The sequence below is a fragment of the Trichosurus vulpecula genome, chromosome 6, assembly GCF_011100635.1.
Source record: "Trichosurus vulpecula isolate mTriVul1 chromosome 6, mTriVul1.pri, whole genome shotgun sequence".
Lineage (NCBI taxonomy): Eukaryota > Metazoa > Chordata > Mammalia > Diprotodontia > Phalangeridae > Trichosurus > Trichosurus vulpecula.
In genome coordinates this window covers 274123600-274140586 of record NC_050578.1, presented here as the reverse complement: position 1 = coordinate 274140586, position 16987 = coordinate 274123600, and the positions used below count along the sequence as shown (strand labels likewise).

Here is a 16987-nt window from a genome sequence, read left to right as displayed (position 1 = left end):
TTGGAAACATCCCTCAAAAGTTACTAACTTGTGGCTACCCTTTGACCCAGCTGTGCCACATACTAGGCCAATATCCCCAAAGAGATCAAAGAAGGAGGAAAAGGCCTCATACATACAAAAATATTTATAGCAGCTGTTTTGGTGGTGGCAAAGAATTGGAAGCTGAGGGAGCACCCATCGATTGAGGCATGGCGAAATGGGTTATGGTATGGAATCGTGTGGTACCGTAAAGAATGATGATAAACATGGTTTCAGAAAGATGTGGGAAGACCTGCATGAACTGATACAAAGTGAAGAGAGAAAAACCAGGAGGACAATTGGTACAATAACAATGTTTTAAAGAGATCTTGAAAGCTGTGAGAACTCTCTTCATTGGAATGACCAACCACAGCAGAAGTCAACCTGCATTTCTGAATGTGACCCATGCAGGAATTTTGCTTGACTGCACAATTATTATAAGGGTTTTTGTTACCATTTTTTCCAATGGTGGGAGACAAGGGGGAGAAAAAATAGATTTCTGTTCATTAAAAAAATTAAATTAAAAAAAAATTTAAGTTTGGACTAACTAAATGGTGCCTGGGGTCCCTTCTGGCTTGAAATTTTAAATTCCTTTATAGGCCAGCTTCCCAACCCAGCTAATCCTAAAACTTCCTTCCCCACCCCAATCCCAGTTCTATTGCCCAAGCAGGCCACTCCCTGCTAGATGTCAAGCAGCCCTGTACCCCAGTCATATCCCTGAGCCCGCCAGGGGGTGTGGCCACACATCCTAGGGAAGATAACGCCTGCCATCTGGACAGAAACCAAGAGTGGGCAGCTCTGTAGGAGAGCGGCTCAGTTACAAGACGGTTCGGCCAATTAGTGCAGGCCTTGCTCAGGGCCAGCCTGGCCTCCGTGGCCTGCCCAGCCAGGGAGCCAGTGCCAAGCCTGTGTGTCACTCAGACAGACAGGGTGACCTTTGCAAGTAAGTACACAGAGAGCTGGGAAAGTGGCCGGGTTTGGGGGCAGGATGCCTTTCACCTTCTTCGGGGCAAGGAGGCTCTGCCTGAACCAACTTTTGGAGACTTGGGAGAGAGAGATTATGTCAGTGTTTCTTGGGAGCTGCCCTCTATGGTCCCTTCCTGCCTCAAACTTCTCATCATCCTATGGTTAAGGGAAAGAGAATTTAGGGATTGAATGGCTCAGAAAGACGAGGGCAGCTTGTAGCGACTGAAGAGAGAGATGGGGACAATGCCAAGGTGGGCGGCTGTTGTCCCTGCCTCTTGGAGCCCTGAGCTTCCCTCTCGGTGCTGGTCCATCCAGCTGCTACTGATCCTCCCGTCCCCATCAAAACCACTTTCTTAAGGATCTCCCCACCACCAAAAACACTTTGTTATTTACCTCGATACATTCTGTATTTGTTCATCTACTTACCTGTTGTTCCACTGAAAGCTGCTGAAGGTGGGGACTGTTTGTTACATTGTTTTCTATAAGAGGTATTTGACAAGTCTTCAATTTTTCAAAGGGGCACTAGGTGGCGCCATAGTGCACAGAGCACTAGGCCAGGAGTCAGGAAGACTCATCTTCCCGAGTTCAAATCCAGCCTCAGACACTCACTGTGTGACCCTGGGCAAGTCACTTAACCCTGTTTGCCTCAGTTTCCTCATCTGTAAAATGAGCTGGAGAAGGAAATGGCAAACCACTCCAGTGTCTCTGCCAAGAAAACCCCAAAGGGGGTCACAAAGAGTCGGACACAACTGAACAACTATTTATCAGAGGATTGAGAGCAACATTTCATAGCTCATCAATTTTTATTAATAAGAGCCAAGATTTTTTTCCATGATCTTGTTTTCTTCCCTTTCTTCCAACACCTTGTGAATTGATCCCTTAACACGCTCACTCTGGTAACTCCTACTTGGTCTAATGCAGCTATTTTTCCTGCCTTTTCTCTCTTCAATAAGCTATTTCTCCCCCCTCTGGAAGCACATCCAAGACTATGCTATTAAGAGTTCAAGTATGGGGCAGCTAGGTGGCGCAGTGATAGAGCACTGGCCCTGGAGTCAGGAGGATCTGAGTTCAAATCCAGCGTCACACTTGACATACTCACTAGCTGTGTGACCTCGGGCAAGTCACTTAACCCCAATTGTCCCAAATTTTTTTTTTAAATTGAAGAGTTCAAGTAGGGTGACTTGACTGTCCTTGATCATAAAAAGAGCTTATTATTAAAAATATCTGCAGATCCTTTCTGCTTGCTTGCAGTCCCCCTTCCATTCCCAGCCTTAAGTACCCTCAGGACAACTTGGCTCAGGTAGATCCCCCACTAAGCTTCCTTTCAACTGATTTTACTCACCACTGCTTTTTGGTTTTGTGTGATAATGCTGCTTGTAGTCTTGCACCCAAGGTTTTATGAACAAGCATCTATTCTAAACCAATATGGCCTTTCTCTGCTTAACAGGTCAATCTGATATTTGATGACTAAGGTTCCTCCTTAGCTTCTTGTTACGGTAATTGATTCACTTCAGTTAAATTTCGCCACCATCTTGGCTCTGCCCCGCTTATTTAGGTTCAATTTCTGAATGAAATGATCATAATCTCTTCTATATCCCCTTTTTGTTATCAGTAACTGGTGAATAGGTCAGGATCGATTTGTTTCAAATGCCAGCCATACCTTTTTTCTCATTTTTTACTCTTCTAGCCTTATATGAATTTAACAAGTTGGTGGTCTTGACCACATCGTGTTCAGGAATTGACTCCCACATTGGTAATGAGTCATTTCCCGCTGGTTAAAATAGAATGTTTGCAACGTTACTCAGTTCATGTGTGGAGACCCGAACCGAAGCTTTTCTTGAAAACAAATACTCCCAGTCTGTAGAGGTAAGGTTTCTTCCTATATAATCTGCCCATCTTCCGCCTATTTCTTCCTTCTCCTTCTGACATGTTTCTCAGCAGCCGCCTCTCTTCCCGCCTTTTTGCTGAGGTCATGGAGTATCAAACTTTTTGCTGACTTAATTTGAAGGCTGTTGTGACTTCTTCAGGGAATTTCTCTACCTCCTCATCCTCTGCAACCCCAGCTGCAATTATTTTCGTGCTGATCTAAATACTCACAAATACTTATGCTGAGCCCTTCCTTACGAGAAGATCAAATGTCCCATTGCCTTCGGATGCCGGATTAAAGCAACCCCACCCGGGGCAGCTAGGTGGTGCATTGAGTAGAGCACCCGTCAGGAGGACCTGAGGTTAAATCCCACCTCAGACACTTGACACACTTACTAGCTGTGTGACCTCGGGCACCCTGCCTTCCCCCCTCCAAAAAAAAAAAAAGCGACCCCACCCATTCTTCTGTGGAGCCTCTGTCCCGAGAGTCTAGGAGCCACCCTTCCCTGAGGCCCCACCCTCTTTCTTTCTTCTAGCTTGGTGTATAGTGAGATTGCCCAAATCAATATGATTCTCCTTCTCTGGTAGTAGCTGTGTGTCCTTAGGTAGGTTACTTGGCCTCTCTGTGCTTCTCATATGCAAAATGAGAGGGTTGGATAAATGGCCTCTGAGCTTATGATGCTGGGATGTTCTGATCCTCACATCCCACTCCCCCATCCCCCCACCCCCCATTCCTCCCTACCCCTGCCATCTACCCCCGGATGAAGGGTTTCCATTTAGCAAGCCAACAGCCGAGTTAACATTCACACAGTCTAGAAGCTGTGATTTTTCAGCCCCCTTTGCCCACTTCTCTGACATTCTGCCATGATCACCACAGAAGGGCACACACACGGGACGTTTGTATTTGTCCTTCTTCTACCAGATGTCGTGGCCAAAGGATTCACCAGCAAGTGGCCAACCTCCTGGTCCTCACTGGTCTCTGGGACTCCACTAGAACCCTTCCCAGTTAGGTGGAGCTTGGCCAAGCTTGTGCCATCTGGCAGAGCCTCAGAGAACCTAGGGTCACCCCTGGGCTGTACTGAGATGCTGGAGGACTCTGCCAAATAAGAACATAGGCCAGAAAAAGCTTTGTGGTCAAGGAGTGCCAGGTCAGGCTTGCCCCAGTGCTCAGGTAATGTTCTCCCCTCCCTGCCCATCTCCAGGAAAAAGGGCCCTGAGCATTCATGCCAAACCCATATCCATACCTATCTCCTACCCTAGACTGAGACTCATTCTTTACACATTTACACACACATATACCACACACACACACACACACACACACACACACACACACAGCCAGGTACCAGGTCCTGGGCTTGTCCTGCCTCCCCAGACACTACCTAAAATCTTCCCCAAATAGATGAACCAAACATTCTTCTGGGGCCAGCAGGACCTTCATGTCCTATCAGATTGTCTACGGAGAGGCCAGAGGCAGAGGCCCGGTTCAATCACAGGCTTTATTTTGGTTTTGCCAAAGACAAAGCAAAGGTTTAAATAACAGAAATGGGGCCTTGTCCAGGGTACATGCTTAATACATAGGGATTGAATTCCACAGAATGTGACAGAACCTGAAGCCAGGTGAGCTTCCTCCTGGTCTGCTCTCCCCAAAGGTGCCTCTTCTGCCCATGGTGCTGTTCTCCATGCCAGGCACTCCAGCCCCTCCTCCCCAGGACCAGGGGACCCCCAATCCCCCTGGCCACATGCTTCTAGGCTCAGGGTATAGGGGCCACCCTCCTGAAGCACTCACACAAGCAGGTGGGCCCAGCTGCCTGTCCCCAAGGTCCAGGCCCCAGGACGAGTCAGCCACAAAGATGCTTCCCATCCCTAGCCTTGCTATGAGCCCCGTGCCCACGGGCCCTCTGGGGCGGTGCTCTGTGCCTCCATCTAGTCCAGTGGGCTCCTGAGCTCATCATGGGGTCACTGGCTGAGGGAAGGTGTGAGAGGAGCTTTCTTGGGCTCATGCTCCGAAGGACCTGCAGAGGGAAAGGCAACGGGCTGGGGCAGGGCTAGGAGGCCTCACTTCATTCCAGCTCCCCTCCTCACCCATAGTCTCACCCGGCCCCGCCTCCCTTCTCCTTCCTGACTCACCCGCAGCTCCCAGGCCTGTCTCACCCTCTTGGTCAGCAGCAGCTTCTGGTCCCTCCAAGATGTCATCTGAGCCATCCCATCCTGAAGGGGACAGGAAAGTTTGGTTGGGAGAAGGGGAGGCCGAAGGAGAGAGTGATGGAAAAAACAAAATGGAGAAAGGAGGCAGGGAAAAGGAATGGAAGACCCATCATGTGGCAAGAGACCCAGCTGGGGCAGCAGGGAAGGAAAGTGGCCTTCTCACCTCTGGTTCCAGAGCTGGGTGCCCCTAAAGGCCCAGGGCGACGCTGACGGAAACGCTGGCGGGGGGAATCCCCGGGGCTGAAGGACGCAGAGCCCCGGACCACAGGGAGCCGGGAACTCAGCCTCCTCCGCTGCCCACCTGACGAGGTGTCATCCCGAAGACAGAGAGAGCTCTGGGCCCTGCGCATAGGCCCTGGGGAAGCTAGACCAGGAGAAAGGCAGAGTAGTAAGGAGCAGGACCACGGAGGAGGGAGAGAGCCAGGCTAAAGGAGAGAGCAAGAGATGAGGACAGAGAGCCAGGGTTCCCCCCAGCCTGGGGACCTTGGACCCAAAGTGTCTCCTTCCCCACTCAATTCAATTCCACCGAGCACCTGCAGAATGTCCAGCCCTCTCCTGTGACGATGACAATGATAATAAGAATTTCCAAATATATTGGGAAATGACAGGAATCTCAAGGCTAAGAGCCATTCTCTTGAGGAACATAAGCTCCTTGAAGGCAAGGACTGTTTCAGAACCCAGCAGAGTGCCCTGGGTATAACAGGCATTTCATGGAATATTCACGGAATTAAATGAAATAGATTAGCCGTCAAAGAAGGTGAAGAGTTTTGGAAAGAAGAAATACAATCCATCAACAACTGTAGGAAAGACAGCTTCAAATCATGAATAATAAAAAAAGGGCAAATGAAGTCATTTCTGTGGTTCCTCCTCGCACCCCTCAAACTGGCAAAGATGATAAAATATAGAAAGAGTCAATGTTAGAATGTTAGAGGGGCTTTAGAAAGATGGGCACACACTAATATGGAGTTGGTGAGGCTGTGAATTGGTCCAGCCATTCTGGAAAAAAAAAATTGAAAATATACTAAAAAAGTGACTTATAGAATTCATGCCCTTTGACCCCCCAACGCATGGACTTGAGGGCATGAACTATTTAATTTTTTGTCTTTGGATCCCCAGTGCCTTCTGGGATTGGACTGTGAGCTAGAGGGCAGCTCTTGACTTTCTTTGTATCCTTTGTGCTTAGCGTAGTGCCTGACATATAGTAGGTGCCTAATAAATGTTCATTGACTGAATATAGTACCTTGCATGATGGAATTGTACTGACCTAATCCAGTGATCCTACAACTGGACATTTACCCCAAGTCGGTTGAAGATAGAAAGTAAGACATTAATTTTAACCAAAATATAACTACAACCACTTTGGGGGGTAACCAAAAACAAACAAATAAAAAATGAGGAACAAAGTGGGTATCCATTGAAAAAGCAATGAATGGCTGAACAAAATATGTTATGTGGATGTCATAAAGTATCATAAGGGCATGTAAAGAAATGGGAAGGATTCAGAGAAGCATAGGAAGACTGATATGAACTGATACAGAGGGCAAAGTCAAGATCGAGGAGTGAGAGGGAGCCTTTTTTGTCTAGCTCACCCATCACTCTTCCTCCACACTGACCTAGAAAATTCACTAGACCAAATTCTGACCAGGAAAGTCAAGAAGACATCACGATGAGTCACATTTCCAGCTCAGAGAGGCTTAAGGAAACAGAGAAGTCTACCGACACGGGGGACGGGGGCTGGCCAAGAGTGCGATGGAAACAACAGTAGGGATTATTCCAGGGCATTTTAAACAATCATTTTTTACATGCAATTGGGAAATATTTAGTGAAATAAATAAAGATTTGTTTAAAAGGGATCCCTGATGAAAAAACAGGTGCCATCCAGAAGCTCTGTTACCCATCACCCAATTCTGGATCACAGATACAGAGCAGAGAGTAGTGATCCCAGTCACAAGTGAGCAGGACCTTACCATGTCCTGAGCAGGGAAAAAGTTCCAGAACCATAGCTCTGAGCCCAAGAACAGGGGAAGGACAGTTCTAACCTTTAACCCAGCACGAAAGCCTGAAATGGAATAAACCAAGGCAGGAAACCAAGACCAAGAGAGCAGCTCAGACACTCTAAACCCGCAGAACTGTGACTGGGTACAGCAGCAGTCTGTGGAAACTCAACCACACACATGCCAACACGCCCAAATTTGGGTCAGAAACCTGCAGAGCTCAGACCAGGAGGGCAGTGAACAGATCTCTCCCTGGATCACACCACTTTAAAGGCTCGAAGGCCCCCAGCCTGAGCTGTGAAAGCAGCAGGATGTAAAAGGAGAGAAGCTCTGGTCAAACCCCTCCCCCCAACCCTAAAGTATGCAAAGCCCAGCACTAACACTGAGTCCAAAATCAAGAAGCAGACTGGAAGGATGAACAAACAAAAAAAGAACCCAACCATAAAGAGTTATTTTGGTGACAAGGAAACTCAAGATACAACCCAGAAGAAGAGAATGATTTGAAAACATCTACAAGCAAAGTCTCAAAGAAAAATGCAGCCTGAACAAAAGTCCAACAAGAATCCTTGGATCAGTTAAAGCAAGAGGTTTTGTGTTTTTGTTTGTTTGTTTGTTTTTAAACCAAAAAATTATTTTTAAAACCAAATGAGAGCTACAAGAAAAAAGATAGGAAAAGATAATTAGCAGCTTGGGAAAGATTTTAAAATCTCACTGAAGAAAATAACTCCTTAAAAATTAGAATTGCCAAATGGAAGCTCCAGACTCCATGACACACCAATAAACAATAAAATAAAGTTAAAATATTGGCGGGGGAGTGGGGCAGGAATAGAAGAAAACATGAAATATCTCATAGGAAACAATGACCTGGAAAACAGATTGAGGAGAGATAATTTAAGAACCTGAAAGCTATGAACAACAACACAAAGAGCCTAGACATCATATTTCAAGGAGTCACAAAAGAAAACTGCCCAGATAGTCTAGAAGGCAAAGGAGAAACTGAAGGAATCCATTGATCACCTCTTTAAAGAAATCCCAAGATAAAAACTCTCAGGAATAGAATAGCCAAAACCCAGCACTCCCAAGTCAAGGAAAAAATACTACAAGAAACCAAAAAGAAAGAATTTGAGTACCACAGAGACAAGGTCAGGATCAGCCAAGATTTAGCAGCCACTGCGGGTTTAAAATATGACAGATCAGAAGGCAAAAGATCTAGGTTTACAACTCACAAACAAATGCCGAAAAGCAGAAATATTCAGTGCATCTCTTCTGACCATAATGTAATCGAATTGCATTCAATAAAGGGCCTTTGAAGCATAGATTAAAAGTTAATTGGAAACTAAATAACTTAATTCTAAAGAATAGGAGGGTCAAAGAACAAACCATGGAAACGATTAATTTCATTAAAGATAATGGTGAAAATAAGACACATCCCAAAATGTGTGGGCTTGGTGCTGCAGGGAAATCCCTCTAAATATTTACATCAACAAAAGAGGAGATAGAGAGGGAAGCGAGCTGACCAGAAGAGCGATAGCAGATGAAAACAACATTGAAAGACAAGCGGATTCTGACCCAATACAACGGCCAAGGTTGGCTCCAGGTGGCTGCAATCTGAACATCCTTCCTTCCTTTTCTGGAAGGAAGAGCGAAAAGCTGAGTGTGCTCTGGGGCACAACCATTGGAACAGCTAGCATCTATCTAGCGCTTTTCAAGGCTTGCAAAGAGCTTCACAGACATCCTCTCATTTTATCCCCAAACAAATCTTACAGCTTGCAGATGAGGGCAAAGGGCTGGCCACCAGCAGAGATGAGATGCAAACCTAGGTTTTCTTGACTCAGTCCAGGCCCCCGGCCTCGTTTGCTGCATGAAGATGTGAACGCCCGTTATAAAAGGTTAGCCTCAGAGAAGAGCTGAGGAAAAGCGTCTTTGCAGAAGTGTGGGACCAGGGGTATGAAATACTACATACACTATAAACACAGTTAATGAGTTGGTTGCTTGTGATGAACTCACTGGTTTTTTCCTCTTCTTTTTTATCCTTTGTTATGAGGAGTGGCCCAGTGGGGACCAGAGGGGGAGAGAGAGATTCGGAAGTGATGGTGATACAAAACAACAGATAACAATTAAAAGAAGATGAAAAATCGGATGTGTACGTTAACTTTTACAAGATGGTAGCGACACTGGCTTCTTTGCTCCCCGGCCCCTGTTCTCCTTTGATTCTCTGTACTTCTCTGAATTCTGCTGATGTCACTACTGTTAACAGATTGCCAGCTGGTCTTGGAATCAGGAAGGCCTGGGTTCCCATCTGTCCTCTGACACACAGTTACTGCGTTACCCTAGACCAGTCCCTGAACCTCTCGGTGCCCTGGGCAGGTCTCTGAAAGTCTCTAAGCTGCAGAGAAAATCCAGTCCTGCGCCAATGAAGCTACAAACTCAGCTGCCAAAAACTATGATCATTATCGGTAATAATGGGATGTTATTGGTGATTCGCCAAATGGCAGATTATTGTCATGAATGTTAACACTCCTGCCTCTGACGCCCGGCCGAGCCAGCGTCAGGCAAAGCTATGCCTGTAAGTTGTAGATGGGCCACAGTTTACTCTGGGGGTGGGAGAAGTCACAGCTTGTGGGTGGGCAGTTCCATGAACCTCTTAGCTTTACGTGAGCATCCCAGCATTCTCGTTCATAGATACTGGTCTAACAGTGAAGGAGATCTGAGTTGAAGGTGTGGCAGACCAATGAACGGTGATGAGAAGAGACAGGACAGGAAGAGCCCCCCACTCCCCAGCCCGAGCTCCATCCCAGACACACCTGCTTCACTGGCTTCCTTGCCTTCGGGGGGCTCAATGTCCAGGGGGCTCCCCAAGCTCTCAGTGCTGCCAGCTCCCTCAGCCCCAGGTCGGGGTCCTCCAAGGAGGCCTCCTTCCCTCTTGTGTCTCATCAGCTTTTTTACTTTGTCTGCCAACCAGCTGCCTTTCCTTGGGGGGAGGAAGAAGGCACAGAGATGGGGTCTGAGCAACAGGGTGGCCAGGGGCCCAAGAGGACCAGAGGAAGATGGGGTGTGTCAATGCAGCATGGAGGGCACAAAGGGAGAAGAGGGTCAAAGGTCGAGGTGGAGATCAGAGGGCAGGACTCACTTGGTCCGGGGCAGGGGTCCAGGCTCCAGTACTCGGTACTGGTCCATGATCTTTTCTACCAATTTCTGCTTTTCTCGTCTCAGAGCATTGAGCTGGTCACTGAAAGGAGACAGGAATTGTGGAGGGGCTCAAAGAGTAGATCAAAAACCTGGAGCTGAAAGGGTCCCAGGCCTTCCCTATGACAGAAAAGGAAACTGAGGCCCAGAAAAATGAGGGAATTTGCAAGAAAATTTTAGAAAAGTTCAACATGAGAGACAAGCATAGATAGTGTCTATGGTAGGATTTGAATTCAGGACTTTCTGACTCCAGTTGGAGAGCTCCACTATACCTCCACGTCCTGGGGGGAGATAGGAAGTTTAGGGATCTGGGCAAGGCAGAGGGTGAGGACCAGAGAGGGAGGCTGGGGGAGCAGGGCAGGATGGATCAGGCCTGGGGTGGGTGGCGGCTCACAGGTACTCCCGCTGCTCTCTGTGCAGGTGATCCCGGCTCTCTAGGCTCCGCTCCATGAGACCCCGGTTCTCTCGGCTCAGTGCCTGCACCTCAGCCAGTAGCTGCCGGTTCTCCTCCTCTTGGGCAGCCCTCAGCTCGGTCAGCAGCTGCCCCGGCCCAAATCAGAAGGGGTGAGTGAGGTTGTGGCCCTGAGGCCAAGCCCATAAGCCCAGCCTCCCCTTGGCCCTGTGCCCCACCTGGCATTGTGTGGTGAGCCGGCAGACACTGAGGTCCAGCCTCTGGTTGGCCTCGCGGAGGCCCTGGCCCTGGGCCTCCAGCTGCGCTCGCTCCAGCTCCAGGCGGGCCAGTCGGCCTCGCAGCTCACCCCGTTCACCCTGGAGCTCACCCCGCTCCCTGGTGGCATCAGCCAAGGACACCTGGGCCCTGTGAGGATGACGTGTGGGTGGGAGGAACATTTCCCTTCTCCTCTTCCTGGGCCAGCATTCCATACCAGACAGACCCAAGGGATGCTCTCTGGGGACCAGGATGCCCAGGGCCCACTTTCTGCGGGGGAGGGGAAAGGGTCTTAACCAGCCCAGAGAGACTGAGGCCAGAGGGTGGGGGAGCAGAAGGAGGTGGCACCTCTCATGATCGCTCTGCAACCGACGGAGCTCCTCTTCCAGGCCCTTCTGATGCAGCCTCTCCTGGGCCAGCCTCTCCCGTTCTGCCTGTAGAGTCACCTCCTGGGCCTCCACCTGGGCCCTTTGGGCCTGCAGCTGCTCGTACCTGTGGGGTTGGAGGGGCAGAGAAACAGGAGACAGGTGTGTGAAAGAAAAGCACCCCCACGGACAGGGTGGGAACAAAACTGGGCAGGACCAAAGCTACACCTGGACCTCAGTTTCCCCATCTGTCTAAGGAAAGTAGACTAGATGAGAACTGACATTTCCCATAGAAGGGACTGTGTATTTGTTATCCCTGTAACAGGTAGCCAAGTGGCTCAGTGGATAGAGCACCTGGCCTGGAGTCAGGAAGACTCATCTCCCTGAGTTCAAATCTGGCCTCAGACATGTACTAGCTGTGTGACCCTGGACAGGGCACTTAAACCTGTCTGCCTCAGTTTCCTCATCTGCAAAATGAGCTGGAGAAGGAAATGGCAAACGCCTCCAGTATCTCTGCCAAGAAAACCCCAGATAGACTCACAGAGTCAGATGTGACTGAAATGACTGAACAAGAATATATCCTTAGTGCCTAAGGTGGGCCTTTGTACATAATAGGTGCATAATAAATGCTGGTTGGACCAGCTGGTATATTAAGACCATGGGATATATTAAGATCATGGGATATTAAGATCATAGAGATTTAATGCTGGAAAGGACCGTAAGGGCCATCCTAGTCTGACTTCCTATTTCTACAGAATCAGGGAAATGTTTGCCCAGGGACACTCAATAAGAATTGTTAGAAGCAAGAATCAAAACCCCTTTCTGATGCCAAGTCCAGCCTTCTCCACCACCCAGCACTTCCTCCTTGATCCTTTCTTCTCTCCAGGTTTTTGGAACACTGCTTTCTCCTGGTTTTCCTCCTACCTCCCCAACCTTTCCTCCTCCACCTCATACGCTGGATCTTCATCCAGATGGAGCCTACTAATCACAGGTGTCCACCAAGACCTCCTCCTCGGCCCTGTTCTCTTTTCCCTCTGTATTGGTCAGCTGCCGTGGGTTCAATGATGGTTTCTAGGCAGACGGCTCCCATATCTACACATCCAGCCCTAACCTGAGCTCTGGTCACCCCACATCACAAAGTGCCTGGTGTCTACTGGAGGAATCCCACAGACATCTCAAACTCAACACGACCAGAACATAAGTCATTGTCTTCCCCTATTCCTGACTTCCCGATGACTGTCAAGGATACGACCATCCTCCCAGGCACTCATAATCCCTCGGTCATTCTCACCTCTTCAATCTCCCTTCCTCACACAGCTAATCCATTGCCAAATCTTGTCCATTACAGTTTCACGATATCTCCTCCTGCCCAGTCACAGCCCTGGTTCAGACCCTCATTATAAGAGCCTCCTAACCGATCTCCCTGTCTCACTCTCCAGCCTCCATGCAGGTACTAAGGTGACTTTCCTAAAATCATGTCCCTCCCCTGCTTGGCAAACACCAGTGGTGCCCTACTACCTCCATGATCAAGCACCAACTTCTCTGTCCATTACAGAGGGTTCTTCAGAGCCTGGCCTCTTCCTATCCTTCCAGACTCCTCAAACATTCTCCACGCACTGACCATTCCTCACACAGGATGGCCTCAGCATCGGCTGCCCCCATGCTCCCCCTCCTTAGCTCTGCCTCTGAGAATGCCCCTGCTTCCTTCAGCTAGTTCACGTGCCACCTTCTGCAGGAGTGTCTTTGCTGATCCTCCTACTGCCAGCCGCCAATGCCCTCCCCTCTTCAGCCACCTTCCATTACACAGAATTATCTTACACCTATCGATTTCTCCTCTATATTCTCTATTTCTCGTTTCTTCTTCTATTTCTCTATATTCTTACTTAGAAGTAGGCTCCTTGACGGCAAGGGCTGGTTTGGTTTTTCTTTGAATACCCAGAGCCTGGCCCGTAAGAAGCATTTTATAAATATTGGTTAATTAGCGGATTGGTTTTATTTGCCCCATGGGGACTCTCCCACGTCTCAAATGCTAAGCCTGAAGGTTCGAGTGCAGATGGAGATGGGGGATAGGAAGGGGCCAGCAGGGGGATGGGAGGGGTCCCCAAAGGGCTGGGGAGGGGCTAACAAGGGATGGAAAGGGGCAGGGGCCTCAGCTCACCTGCCCTGCAGCTCCTTGTGGGACAGCTCCAGCTCCCGAAGCGTGGCCTTCAGCTCCCGATGGCGGCCCAGAAGCCCCTCCAGCTCCACCTCCTGCCGCTGCTGCAGTCGCCCCAAAGCTTCATGGTCCCTTAGCAGTGCCTGGTGCTGGACCCAGGCCGCCTCCTGTTCCTGCCGCGCCCCTCGCATCTCCTTGTCCAAAGCCCCCAGTCTCTCCCGAAGCTCTCGGGCCTGTGTCTCCAGCACAGCCTTCTCTGCCTGAGGATGAGTTAGGAAGGAATGGGAAGAGGGAGAGAAGGTATAGTAGAAGTAATCGTCCCAGAGCCTGTAATGGTTAGGATCACAGATAGGGAAACTGAGACCTCAGGAAGTGAGTTGACGTCCAAAGGGCATGTGCTTACTGACCTCAAGTTGGAAGGGGCCTTCCAAACCATCTGCCTAAACCCCTCATTTCACAGAGGTAAAACCCAGAGGTTCAGCCAAGTGCCCCTGGTTCCATAGGGAGTCAGTGCCAGAGATAAGACTGAAGCCCAGTAGACCAACAAGGAGACCATAACAACACATTAGGAGAATCACACACAAGATCAGGCTGTATTTATCTGAGGAATGCAGTTGGTTCAACATCAGGAAAACAATAAATATAATCAACCATTTTAAAAATAGACATTTTTAAATCATGTGATTATATCATAGATGCTGAAAAGGCTTTTGACAAAATCCAACATTCATTTCTATTAAAAACTGTATAAATCATAGAAATAAATGGCCCTTTCTTCAATAAAGCAAGTAATAATTATCAAAATCCAAGAGCAAATGTTACAGGTAATGGAGAAAAAGTAGAAGCCTTTCCAATCAGATCAGGGTAAAGTGAGAACACCTGTTATCACCACTAGTGCTAGAAAGGCTAGCAGAAAGACAAGAAAAGGAAATTGAGGGAATAGGCCTAGGATGATACAATGGTGTACTAAGAGAATCCTTGCAAGTCATCCAAAAAATTAATTTAATAATTAATAACTTCAGCAAAGTTGGAGGATGTAAGAGAAATCCACCTAAATCATCAGCGTTCTTATATACAACTGACAAAGCACAAGCAAGAAGAGCTAGGAAGAGAAATTCCATTCAGAATAAATACGAAAGTTATAATACGGAGAGTATCTTACAAGATTCACCCATGTATATATAGTGTACTACCCTATAGTAACTATAGGAATCTAACTGTGAGACACTGCAAAAAATAAAGGCAGACCACCAGGTATGGTGACTCGTATATATAATCCCTGCTCCTTGCAAAACTGAGGCAGTGGATGACTTGAACCCTGGGGTTCTAAGCTGTACTGGGCTAGAGCAAATGAGGAGCTTCTCAAGTCTGGCCCCAATATGTTGAGTCACTGTCGAGGGAGAGGGCACCAGGCTGCCTAAGGAGGGATGAAACAGCCCAGTTGAAATCAGAGTCGTTCAAAGTCTCTATGCCAATCAGCAGTGGAATCAGGACGCCGAATTTCCAGCCTGGGCAAGATAGAGAGACCCAATCTTTAAAAAAAAAAAAAAAAAAAAGGGAAGGAAGGGAAAGAAAGAAGCCTAAATAGAGAAACATTCATTGTTCATGTGTAGGTGGAGCCAATATAATAAAAATTACAATATTATCTAAATTAACTTATTTATTCAGTGCTGTACCAAACTCACAAAAAAAAATTTATAGGGCTAGAAAAAAATAAAATTCATATGGAGGAACAAGATGTCAAGAATCTCAAGGGTAATAATGAAAAAAGTAGGAAGGCAAGGATTCTATCAGTATGGTATCTCCAACATCTCAAACATATCGGCATGGGAACTCAAATCAGTAGTCATTAAAATGATTGGGTACTAGTTTAAAAAAAAACCAGTGGGACAGATTAAGAACAACACGTACAAAAGCAAACAAACACAGAAGAATCGTGTCTCATAAACTCAAAAACTTCAGTTACTGGGGAAATTACCTGGGAAAATAGTTTTCGACTGGCACTTCACACAATATACCAAGATAAGCTTGAAACGAACACATGACTTAGAAACAAAAAGTCACATCATGAACAAGTTAGAAGAACGAGGAAGAAATCGCCTCTTGGATCTATGGGAAGGAAAAGACTTCCTGAACAAACAAGTGATAAAGATGATTGCCCAAGATAAACTGGATTATACAAATTTAAAATTATTTGCATAAACAAATCTAATACAGTAAAGATTAGAAAAGGAAAAAGTAATGAGGGAAAAAATCTTTGCAACAAGTTTCTCTCATTTCCAAGATACGAATGTAACTGATTCAAATTTCTAACACTAAGAGCTATTCCCCAACAGGATATGATCAAAGGATATGAGCAGGTAATTTCCAAAGCAAGAAATTCAAGCTATTAACAACCATGCTCTACATCACTCACCATTAGAAAAATACCAATTAAATTTGAAGAAATCTCACTCCTATCAGATGAGTAAAGATAATTAAAGAGGAAAATGACTAATGATGAAGAGGCTGTGGGAAACTAGGTACGTTAATGCACTATTGGTGGAATTGTGAATTAATTGCAGTCCTTCTGGAAAGCAATTTGGAACTTCGTCCAAAAAAATTACCAAACTCTGCATGTCCTTTGACCCGGCTAAACCACTACTAGGCCTATGTTCCAAAGACTCATATGAGAGTAAGAGGAAAAGAATCTATATGTGCAAAAAAAAAATATATTTCTAGCTGCAATTTTTGTGGCCACCAAAAAGTGGACACTAAGGGGATTTCCTCTAGGGGAATGGCCAACCATATTACGGTACATGTGTGCAATGGAATCCTGTTGTGCTGTTAAAAACATGATGTGGTCATTACAGAGAATCCTGGGTGGTATAAACAGATGCAGAGAGAAGCAAGCAAAGCCAGGAGGGCACTTCATACGATGACAACATCATACAGCAAAAGGACTTTGAAAGACTTTAGAACTCTGATCAAGGCAATGGTAAGGTACGAGGCCAAGTGAAGGAAGAAGACACTTCTCACCTCCTGAAAAAGCTGATAACCTTAAAATGCAGAAAGAGACACATATTTTCTGTTATGGCTAATGTGCGATTTTTCTGGTGAGGTTTTTTGCTTTAGTTTTGAAAATGTGCTTGATGGAGGGATGGAGGGAAGGGGGAGGGACAGATTAATTTTTAAAATACTTGTTACTTGAAAAATAAAAACCAATTGTTTTAAAAGAAGGGAGAAAAAAGTCTCCAGAGGCTGTCAGACCAGGACAGAGGCAATGGGACTGAGGTAATGAGGCAAAGGTCCATCACCTTTATTCCTAGATTCTGTGCTTCCCTTGATGGAGAGAAACAGGAAGAAGGAGGGAAGGAGAGGGGCAGACAGATGGAGGAGGGGAAGGGGAAGGGAAGAAGATGAAGACCGAAGAGGATCGGGGGGTCATAGGCTCAGAGCCAGAAGGGACTCCAGAGATCATCTCATTTTACAGATGGAGAAATGGAGGCTCATCAAGATGCAGCCTAAAGGGATCCAGGGAGCAGTGCCCAGCTCCCCTGACCACCATGGGGGAAGTAGAAAG

At 47.1% G+C, this 16987-nt stretch overlaps 1 protein-coding gene across 1 annotated transcript in view; it reads right to left on the bottom strand.

Annotated features, from left to right (window-relative positions):
• Nucleotides 1-4340: 4340 nt before the first annotated feature.
• The window catches only part of CCDC88B (coiled-coil domain containing 88B), a 28164-nt gene continuing 15517 nt past the window's right edge, over nucleotides 4341-16987 (bottom strand). Inside the window, exons 21-29 of the mRNA XM_036765300.1 lie at nucleotides 13429-13685; nucleotides 11254-11397; nucleotides 10869-11055; nucleotides 10633-10778; nucleotides 10183-10281; nucleotides 9857-10023; nucleotides 5222-5422; nucleotides 4981-5061; nucleotides 4341-4865 (exon numbers count right to left, since the gene is read on the bottom strand). Of these exons, the coding sequence (XP_036621195.1) occupies nucleotides 4810-4865; nucleotides 4981-5061; nucleotides 5222-5422; nucleotides 9857-10023; nucleotides 10183-10281; nucleotides 10633-10778; nucleotides 10869-11055; nucleotides 11254-11397; nucleotides 13429-13685 (1338 nt within the window). The 3' untranslated portion in view covers nucleotides 4341-4809. The remainder of the gene's footprint in view (nucleotides 4866-4980; nucleotides 5062-5221; nucleotides 5423-9856; nucleotides 10024-10182; nucleotides 10282-10632; nucleotides 10779-10868; nucleotides 11056-11253; nucleotides 11398-13428; nucleotides 13686-16987) is intronic.